The 11564-nt window shown below is 38.4% G+C and overlaps 1 protein-coding gene across 1 annotated transcript in view; it reads left to right on the top strand.

Moving 5' to 3' along the window:
• The window catches only part of SPAG16 (sperm associated antigen 16), a 606360-nt gene that overhangs the window by 23844 nt on the left and 570952 nt on the right, over positions 1-11564 (top strand). Inside the window, exons 5-6 of the mRNA XM_006082484.3 lie at positions 98-235; positions 10809-10916. Coding sequence (XP_006082546.1) covers positions 98-235; positions 10809-10916 — 246 coding nt within the window. The remainder of the gene's footprint in view (positions 1-97; positions 236-10808; positions 10917-11564) is intronic.

An 11564-nucleotide genomic window follows, 5' to 3' on the forward strand; every position in this document is an offset into this window, starting at 1 on the left:
TTCCCCCAGAATTAATGTTTTGAATGGTACATAAATATAGCAGTTTAGTTGAAAGAAACAACTTAAAGCCTTTTTTTTTTCTTTCATTTTATCCTAGGTATGAATTGATACAGAAGGGAGTAACCAAACTGAAAGAAGTTGGGGATGTTCCAGATGTCTATACTCAGAATATGGTTTTAGAAAATGAAAACAGAAATTTGAAGAAAGACTTGAAGCACTGGAAACAGGCAGCTGAGTATGTTAATTTTTAAATGACTTTTTCCCCCCCTCATTTTATTTTGGACTAAATAAAAGTAAAGAGTTGAATGAGGCTAATATGTGGACAGCAGTTAATGTACCAGACCTTTAATTCTGGAAAACTGAATTATATTTAAGTTCTAGTTTGAAAGAATGTGAAAGCTGTCACTAGCACATTAATTGAACATATGACCAGATCAACTCATCAACAAGAGTAGAATGCAGGGGGCTGTGTAGGAGGTGGTTAATTTGTTATATAGCATTCACTTCCTTTTGTATTTTGATAATCTTTTCATGGTTTGTCAAATTTTACCCTGTGAGGATAAGCTGATTTCTGAAAAAAATCATAAAATTATAGGAAACACAGAGGAAGGAAGAAACTAGTATATTTCTGATAGAGGGATTTTAGCATTCAAAAATTCTCCAAAGGAAACTGTTATTTAGCAATTTTATAGCATGATTTATACAGAGAGGAAACACTTAACAGTGAAACCTCTCCACATCTTTCTTTTTTTCTAAAACTAATGGAAGCCATGCAATTTTAGGTGAACAAATTTAGATAAACAGTGTTATTCTGATAAAGACAAATATGTAAATGTGTTGACCTGTGTGACTCTCCTCTAAGACAATGTTAGATGGAAAATCAATGCTTAGATATGGAGTAGAGACAGATCAAACATTGCTCATTAATGTTTATTAACATAATAAAAGAGGCTTCCTTTGTTAAAGAATCATATTAAAACAAAAAAAATAGATACACAAAATATCATAGAATGTACTATTTGGCATTTTACATTTTAGACAAGTGTATGATGACCCACAAAATAATATGTTACTAGAACCAGCATTCTATCTATTCTCAGTTCCATTTCTCAGAAGTGATTTACGCTGTTGGCTCTGACACTCACTGTGACTTTGTATAGACACCGAATGGAAGCACTGGGAATTCGACCAGCAGTTTTTTTTCAGAGTGCTGCCTGGTGTACTGTTTCAGTTCCTGAAGCCTTTGAATTATTGCTTGAGTTTGCTAATTTTCTTTTGAATGGAGCCTCTTTGTACAATGAATTTTGCCCCAGTAACATTAAATAATCCTTGTTGATTATTGGTTGTTTATATGGTGAAAGTTGTTAACTAATATTTTATTTATTATAATTAACACCATATAAACTATTAGCAGTGAAATGACTAACTCAATGTTGAAAAACCATGATTAAAACAGATATTACTCAAATTAAATCTGCTTCTAGTTTCTATTTATGAAAAGATTACTAAAATGTACTCAATTTTACTAATATATAGTTTTAGTTTCAACAACTTATGATTATCTCTCAAATGTATCTTATTTGATACAATTAAACTTGAATAAATTAGAAAAGGAAAATACTTATTTGCTCTAATCTACCTAACATAGAAGAGTTGAAGGAAAGATGATTGACCCTTAATAGATGCCTAATTATATCACTGAATGAATATTAAGCACATTGTCTTTTCACAGGGCATTTTGGTGAAGTATGTCCCTGTCGCCTAATTCTATTGGCGACATTCTCAGAAAATGAAGAGTGAACTTTTGTTTAAAAATTTCATAAGTTATATCTGTTGTGCTCCAAGTTTGCTCTAAATTGTAATGTTCCATCACACAGGTTTTTTTAATTTGACTTATGAGGATATTTTTTCCAATAGGAATCAGTGATAAACATGGGATTCCCTTCATGTAATTTACCCTAAAGTTTTTTCTCTTAGGATTAAGGCTATTTTTTAAAGCAAGATAAGTATAGATATTAAATACTTTTCTAATGATAAATAATATTTGATATCTAGAAGTATCAGGCTACATATAGATTATATATTGTCTTGATTATACTGTTAGTATTTAATGATATATTGAGAAAAATAAGAGAGATCAGAAAGCTATCTACACTAATAAAAGAGAAAAATGGTAATTGTCGTACGACCGCTACCCTTCCCATTGGCTAATCAGCGTATCCTTATGCAAATTAACTGTCAGCCAAGATGGCGGCCGGCAGCCAGGCAGCTGGAAGCGAACATGAGGCTTGCTTGCTCCAGTGACTGCAGACTCCAACGTTCCCCGCCTGACTTGCCGGCCTCTGAGCTGGCAGTTTGAAACATTCTAACAAATATAGCCGGCTGGGATCTCAGAGCTGAAGTTATAGATTGTTTCGATTATAGAACGGCAAACAAACCAGCAGCGGAAGCCTCAGAGCTAGAGCCAGAGCTAAAGCTGGCCCAGGAGAAAAAAAGAAAAGAAAAAAAGGAGTGGTTGGGAGCTTCCTGCCAGCCTGAAAGCAGTCAAAACCGCCAGCCTGAAAGCAGCCCTCAGCCCCTCACCCAGACTGGCCAGGCACCCCAGTGGGGACCCCTACCCTGATCCAGGACACCCTTCAGGGCAAACCAGCCCGGCCCCCAGGCCTCTATCCTATATAGTAAAAGGGTAATATGCCTCCCAGCACCGGGATCAGTGGAGCCGCAAGGCCTCCTGGCACCAGATCAGCATGACAGGGTGCAGCGCCCAAACTCCCTGATTCCTCTGCGGCTCTGTGTATGACAGGGTGTGGCGTCCCAACCCCCTGATCAGCCCTGCTCTGTGTGTGACAGGGGGTGGCGCCCCAACCCCCCCCCTCCCATGGGCCCTGCTCTGTGTGTGACGGGGTAGAGCCATAACCTCCCCATCGGCCCTGCCCTGAGTGTGACAGTGGCATCGCCCCAACCCCCTGATCGGCCCTGCTCTGTGGGTGATAGAGGGCAGCGCCCCAACCCCCTGATCCGCCCTGCTGTGTGTGTGACAGGGGGCGGTGCCCTAACTCCCCTATCGGCCCTACTCTGTGAATGACAGGGGGGAGCTCCCCAACCCCCTGATGGGCCCTGCTCTGTACGTGACGGGGGGGGGGCACTGCCCCAACCCCCTGATTGGCCCTGCTCTGTGTGTGACAGGGGGCAGCGCCCCAACCCCCTGATTGGCCCTGCTCTGTGCATCACAGGGGGTGGCGCCGCAACCTCCCCATTGACCCTGCCTTGAGTGTGATAGGGGGTGGTGCCCCAACCCCCCAATCAGCCCTATCCTGAGCATGACTGAGGGTGGCATCACAACCTCCCAATCCGCCCTGCTCTGTGCATGACAGGGGGTGGCGCCCCAACTCCCCAATCAGCCCTGCTCTGAGCCCCACCAGGGGCTGCACCTAGGGATTGGGCCTGCCCTCTGCCACCCAGGAGCAGGCCTAAGCCAGCAGGTCATTATCTCCTGAGGGGTCCCAGACTGCGAGAGGGCACAGGCCGGTCTGAGGGACCCCCCCTTCCCCCCCGAGTGCACAAATTTTTGTGCACCGGGCCTCTAGTCTATATATATAAATGCCTAACCACCCGCCCAACCAGCTGGTAGCTATGACGTGCACTGACCACCAGGGGGCAGATGCTAAATGCGGAGCTGCTGAGCAACAGCAACTTTGCAGAGTGCCCTCTCGCATTCTGGGATCCCTTGGGGGATGTCCGGCTGCCAGTTTCGGCCCGATCCCTGCTGGGCAGGCCGAGGAACCCCACTGGTGCACGAATCTGTGCACCGGGCCTCTAGTAGGCTTACCTAGGGGAGAGTTGCCTTGGAAAGAGTACTGAACTTAAAGTTCAAACACCTCACTCCTAATATTCTGCTACTTATTAACTCAGCTTTCTTATTGTTAAACTGGGAGTAATTATACATAATATTATTAACTCCTAGGGAGTGCTGTGATAATTAAAGAGACAATCTAGATTAAAGAGTTGTAAATCACAGAGTGCTTTGAAAATGTCAGCTATTATTATCAATATCTCTAAAGGCTGTCATCCCTAGTAGATTTTTTTTAGTCTTCACGTTAACATTTTTTAAAATTCAGCAGTGATGAAGCATAAAGGAAGAAATGAAAAGGGAAAATATTTCACTTTAAAATATAATTTGTATTGCTATAATTAAAAATGAAATTATCTTTCTGGTGTAAGCAATGCCAATTTTAGAACAGAGGTTTTCCTATTCTTGCTTCAAATGTAGATTATATTCTAAAATTTAAAATTTGGTGTATGTTGTATCTGTATATATGGTGAAAGATGTTAATTAGACTTATTGTGGTGACGATTTTGAAATCTCTGTATATAAAAGCCTAAGTGATCATTTGACCATCCAACCATTTGACCATTTGACTGGTAGCTATGATGTGCACTGACCACCAGTGATCAAACGCTCAACACATAGGCATGAACACATGGAACAGACTGATGAATCTCAGAGGGAAGGGGGAGAGGGGAAGGTGGGAAGAGATTAACCAAAGATCTTATAAGTATACTAGAGGCCTGGTGCATGGATTCATGCACCGGTGGGGTCCCTTGGCCTGGCCTATGGGGATTGGGCCAAAACTGGCAGTCTGAGATCCCCTGAGGTGTTCTGGATTGTGAGAGGGTGCAGGCCAGGCCGAGGGAAAATTGTTACGTTGTACACCTGGAAATAATGAAATGTCATATGTCAGTTATAACCTGATTTAAAAAGTTTGGGAAATAACTTCTGGAAATTTTCCTATTAGATGTTTTTAAGGGAAAATGTATTACTAAAAATATTTATAGTTACATTAAAGGTAAAATATATTATGTACTAGAGAGGAATTTTATATATATAGTAGTTTGGCATTCTTTTTTAGAAAAGGATAATATAACTGTACTTTTTATGTGGAAATGTAGATCAATTATAATTTTAAATGCAGGGGTCTAGAACTTAAGTGACCTGCTACATATTAGTAGAGGACTGTTGGTTGAATAAAGACTAGAAAGCATCACTAGAGTTATAAAATCTTTCATAGTTAAGACACTATTTTACAAACCTTGTTTTATTTGGTGGTTGACATTCCACAATATTAACCTCAGTCTGAGACCCATAAAAACTCTTAATAGTCTATTATAATAGACTGTTTGCTTGATGTTGTCTCTTATCTTGACTAGCATTTTCTCGTTCTCATAATGTAGATATTGTAAATTCTCAATTTTCTGACTTACTCCTAAAAACATCAATTGTACTTAAAATAATTTTAATTATTATTTTAAATTTAGTTTTACTGTTGAAAGTATTATATATGTGCCCTTTTTTTCTCATTGACCCCTCTCCACCTTGCACCTACCAGTCCCCCCGCCCCCAGGCCCTCACCACACTGTTGTCTGAATGCACTCATATGTGGAATCTAATGAGCAAAATAAAATGATGAACAAAATGGATCCAGAGACATAGAAGCATGAAACAGACTGACAAATCTCAGAGGGAAGGTGGAGCATAGGGGTGAGTGGGGAGAGATTAACCAAGGAACTTATATGCATATATGCATAACCCATGGACAAAGACAATTGCATTTGTACTTTGACAGCCTTTAGTCTGGCTTTCAACCCTCCTACTTTACTATTCTTCATTCCTCTCCTCCGTCAGCTTCTGTGACAACATCCTGTTCTGCTCTCCTTCCCCATGGACAGGCTTCTTTTTCTCTTCTTACCACCACACAGTTTTCACTCTGAGGCTATGCTGTCCAATAAAATAGCCACTAGTACAGATGGATGTTAACAGATATACCATGTATCAGGTGGTGGTAAGTGTTGTGAAGAACAATAGCATGGGAAAAGGGACAGAAATAAGCGGGGTGCTGTTTTAGATAGGCTGGGGAGAAAAGTCCTCTCAGATATTTGAAGATACTGAGAGAGAGGCCATGTGTGAGCTTGGGAAAAGGAAATTCCAGACAGAGGGCAAAGGAAGTACAAGTACAGAGGGAAAAGGTGGGGATAGCTTGGCTTGTTAGTACGAAGACCATAGTGACTGGGATGAAGGGTAAGTGGTAGAGGCCTTTTAAAGAATTTCCTCTTTCCTCTGAGTGGAATGTGAGCTAATGGATAGTTTTGAGAAGCTGGCTCTTGTGGGGAAATAGACTGATGGAGGGACATGATGGAAACATGGATAACATTATTATACTAGAGGCCCGATGCATGAAGATTCGTGCAAGAATAGGCCTTCCTTCCCCTGGCTGCCAGCACCACCTTCGCTCTGGCCGGAGCCACCTTCCCACGCTGCCCAGAGGCCCGGAGCAGCTGGGGCAGTGCGGAATGCCTGCATCGTCGACATGGAGCCTTCATATACAAATTAACCCACCATCTTTGTTGGGTTAATTTGCATACCCACTCCTGATTGGCTGGTGGGCGTCAACAAGGTATAGTCAATTTGCATCTTTTTCTTTTATTAGTGTAGATCCTGCATAACTGCCTTACAGATTAATTTAGCTGGTCACAATACAGTAATAATGAAGAATGCTACTATCAAACTCTGTATTACTAGTCTCCCTCATACTTGGGTTTAGAATAGATATCAATACAGGATCAGGTGTTGTGGATAGAGCAACACAAATACATGGTGCTCTGTCACTTTTTAGATATGAGAATATAATTTTTACTCACTTTTTTCATATGTAAGTGGTGTAATGTTATTCTTGAAGGAATAATTTTAAAGTGTTTAACACAATGGTAGATACCCAATAAATGTTAAGTATTATTAAATTGCAAATAATTTTGAGGAAAAATTAAGTACTTTACCAAGGGGCCCTAATTTCACTAACAAAATTCACTTCTATAAAAAGTCAAAGAGTGCCCAGCTTTTCCAAAGACCCAAACTGCAATGACTTTCAGAAAAAAAAAACCACTGTGGAAATAAAGATAATACTAAGGCCCCCCAAATTTTATACTTTTGTGTTTAAGTAATTGTTTGTTAACTTAAGGAAGTATTTTTTTCTAGACATGGGTATACCCTTATCTTTTTTTGGTTAAGAATATGATGAAAGTTTTCCTCTAATCTGGTTGAGTTCCATTTTGTCTGTTCAAAAATTATTCCAATGTTGATTTTAATGGGTTAAATTAATTCATTTATAACCAACTCAAGACATTGAAATAATTGGTAATCATATAGTATTGTTCTCAGAAGATGCATTGACTTAAGTTTGCACATGAAGGCTTGCTTTGATTAGTGCAGGTAAATAAGAAAATGTTTATATGCTTCCCTTTGCCAAATTATTATAAAAAAAATACTCCAGTAAACATATTGTTAAATGGTTACTCCAGAATACATAGTTAAAACTATTTGGCTAATAAAATAATTTTACTGGAGAATTCACTTAATACTACGCTGCTGTAAAAAGGAAGGGACTCCTACCATTTGCAACAGCATGGATGGACCTGGAGAGCATTATGCTAAGCGAAATAAGTCACTCAGAGAAAGATAAATATCACATGATCTCACTCATATGTGGAATGTATTGAACAACATAAACTGATGAACAAAAACAGAAACAGAGACAGAGAAGCATCTATCAGACCATCAAACCTCAGAGGGAAGGGAGGGGAGGGTGGGGGTAAGGGGGAAAGATCAACCAAAGCACTTGTATGCATGCATATAAGCATGACCAATGGACACAGACACCAGGAGGGTGAGGGCATGAGTGGGAGGGTGGGGAGGCAAGAGGGGGGATAAGGACACATGTAATACTTTAATCAATAAAGAAAATAAAAAATAAAAAAATAGAGTACACTAGTAAATCACATTCAGACGTGGAAATGTAGAGTTTTGAGGACAAGGTTTTTATAGCAGGATACAAATATGAGTATCTTCATATTTTATACTTTAACACTAGATTTTGATATGCTGGTTTGCTGAAATGGGGACATTACTAGTAAATGATCATTCTGCCATCTCCTTAAGAGAAGAAGCATGTAAAAGTGTGTTGTTTATGATACACAAATCTAAGTAGAATGTTTCACTGAATAACTCTTACCTCATTATACTCAAAATAGAATCTCTATGTTTGCTTTCTGTCTTAATAAAAGTTTATTTTTAACACAACATGCTCCGCTAATATAATTAGAAAGTACTTCATAGTTTAAAGTATTAATTGCTTATAGGTATTTTATGAATATTTTTAGTACTACTTTTATTTTCCTTTTTTAAGCAGATGGGCCACAGGAAGGTCATAATAGGAAAAGCATCACCATGAAATGAATTTAAATTGTTTTACTGAGTTGACTTCATTTGTGCAAGCAGAAAGCAAGTCACAGAAAACCAATTTAATGGTCAGAAAAACTTTAAGGTCTAATACTTCAATCAATTCCTATGCTTTCTTTTCTTGGATGAGTACAAATAGGCCTTTAATATGTATTTAAAAAGTGAGTTGGTGCAATACTGCACATTGGTGGTTCTGCTTAGGAAACTTTGCAGCATTATTTTTCTGCATACATGGTGGGGCAAAAGTAGCTTTACGGTTGTGAGTATGCGAAACAGTTTATTCTTGTATTATTAGTTATTAATTATTATATTATTTTCAAGCAAACGGCTGTAAACCTACTTTCGCCTTACCATGTATTTTTTAACCTATTATGACTTTACATTTCAGATAAGATCAATAAAATGTACGTTCATTTATTTAATGTATCTACTTGTTGAAAGTAAGGCAGTCTTAGTAGATGTAAAATAGCTGTTCATAAAAGTTTAAATTCTTTTAGAAGATAGGTTTATAATGATCATGAATTTTGATATTTTTGGTCAAGAAAAGGAAATTTACCTACTAGGCATGCCCCCTATTTTAGGTAGCTAAATCTAGTTGTGAGAGGACTTGAATATATCTTTTCTACTATATTCAATAGTAATAGTAATATGATGATGATCACAGTAACATTCACTGAGTATTTTCTATGTGCCAGACAGAACATAAGCCACTTTACATGCTTTCTTCTAAATGAGCGAGAATTCAGGTGTTGTTCTTGTGTTTGCACAATTAATGTCAACTCAGCCACTTGCCTTTTCCAATCACTGTACTTAACTTGAGCTCTCTCCTCCTCTTCATGCGACTCCTTAGCCATGTGGTGGTGGCAGAGGGGTTCTCTCTTTTTTGGTCCATCTTCATTCACACACACAGAGGGTTAAAACCTGGAAAGAATGAATTGTTCACCTAATCAATGGCATATTCCTCAGATGATTTTTCAAGACTATGTATACACACACACACACACACACACACACACACACACATATTTAGATATATTTTATTGATTTTTTTACAGAGAAGAAGGGAGAGGGATAGAAAGTTAGAAACATCGATGAGAGAGACATCGATCAGCTGCCTCCTGCACACCTTCTACTGGGGATGTGCCCGCAACCAAGGTATATGCCCTTGATTGGAATCGAACCTGGGACCCTTCAGTCCACAGACCGACACTCTATCCACTGAGCCAAACCAATTAGGGCAAGAATAAATATTTTAATGAATATTTTGTAGCACTTTGAAGATATGGGCATGGAAATGAAGTGAGGATAGATGGAGGAAGTGAACCATGAGTACTGTGACACATTATTTATATGCAATAAACATTACATAATGGTAGTAACATAAATATTGATGCAGGTCATCCTCCCTAGAAAGAGGAAGGTTAGGGGATTTTAAAAGAAGTAAATTTGGAAGAATAGACAGGACCCTGGCACCATATGCCACAGGTGACTTGATCAAGCAGCCTGGAAACCTAACCTCTTCCCACTTCTTTGGCAGCATCCCGGTCACTGCTAGTCAGTGATTACTCCGACAAAGCTCCTAAAGCAGAAATCTATTTGTGTGCCTTTCTTTTATGTGAATCAGTGTTTTGAAATACTGTGATCCAGAGAAGCAGATTATTCCTTTCTGATCATCTTGTGAGATGTCAGCAATCTAATTCAGCTTATCTCTTTTCAGAACATGAGAGTTTTGGTGCAGTAGCACTTTGTCATTTAACTAAGACTGTTAGACAACTACTTTTTTCATTCCAAATTATATTTTACATTTTTATATTGACACTAACATTATTGTGGTGGGTGAAATATTTCCATTAATTTTTCACATACAGCTTGAGCTTAAAATTAATATTTTTGCTTTATACCAGGAATTTGCAGAATATACATCTACTTGAAGAATGCTTCTATACTACAGTACTGAATTTGAAGACCTTTCTCAACAAATTAGCAATAATTTTAGTAATATGATCTGCAGGTGGTGTGTATTTCTCATATGCATTACCGGAAAAAAATCTTTTTTTTTCAGAATTAATATGCTTTCTTTTTCACAATTATCAGAACTAGCTAATGCAGTGTATCCTCTTTTAACTATGTATTTAAACAAGTTCAGAAGTTTTACATTTTGTAAAGTCATTACCTTGTAATTATTTTGGATTATTCTGTTTTACATATATTTCAATTAAATAAACAAATTCTTTTGGGGAATAGATGGATTACAAGTTATTTTGGCAGCGTATCTTTCATTTTACTTTACTTCAATAAAATGTGAATGAATGCTGTTTATGAAAGTACAGGTTTTGGCCCATTCATCCTCCATCTCAATATACAGTATGTTGGTTGGGATTCTTCAATGAGAATTATAATGGAATCTTTGTTTTTCAATGTTATTTTGAATTGCTCAATAGTGGATTTTAACTGACAACTAAATAACTTTTGTAGAAAGGAGCTAGCAAAGATGTTTAAAGTTATTATTATTTTTCAGCAAGGCTAGAGAAGATCTGCTGAAAACTCAGAAAGAACGTGATTTTCATCGAATGCATCACAAGCGAGTAATTCAAGAAAAAAACAAATTAATTAATGAGCTCAAAGGGTAAGCTGCTAATATTTGTTGGCATATTTCTTAAAGAGGTGTTTAATTAGTGTTAAGCAGCTTGGTTATGGCAGAAGGTTTCAGGTAAAGTTATTTATTCAACATTTATTTAGCATCTACTGTGTGCCAAATACTAGACTATGCACCTGATGGCCAAAGATGAGCAAGTTTAGGCTCCTGCTGTCATACCCTCTGCTCTCTGCCAGGGAAGCTCAGGCATTTCCACTTGGCTGAGGGTTGGCTATCACTTTTTCTAAGTTTCTAAGAGCTACTTCAGGAGTGATTTCACCTCATTTGTTGGCGTTCTTGCTCTAATACTTGTAAAATTCCATGTCTTAAAGAAACTGGTTCAAGGTCAATGAATTATTATTTAACCAGTCCTAGTTTACATCTTTTTTTATCAAGTACCTCAAAGTTCAGTCTTTGGGGCACTCCTCTGGTTCCTATAAGTATATGCTTAGTAATTCTTGGAGCAATTGGGTGTATAGTATCTTCTCTTGGCAGTCAGGAGAGGAGGAAAGAGGAGTAATTCAAGAGGAGAAATCTCTTCATCACATCTTTTACCTTGTGATGAAGAGATTTCTGAAGCAGTGTTTTCTAGGGAAAGGAGGCCACCTCTGCAAGTCCATAGGGCCTGGGGAAGGGGGT

The sequence above is a fragment of the Myotis lucifugus genome, unplaced genomic scaffold, assembly GCF_000147115.1.
Source record: "Myotis lucifugus unplaced genomic scaffold, Myoluc2.0 scaffold_3, whole genome shotgun sequence".
NCBI lineage: Eukaryota > Metazoa > Chordata > Mammalia > Chiroptera > Vespertilionidae > Myotis > Myotis lucifugus.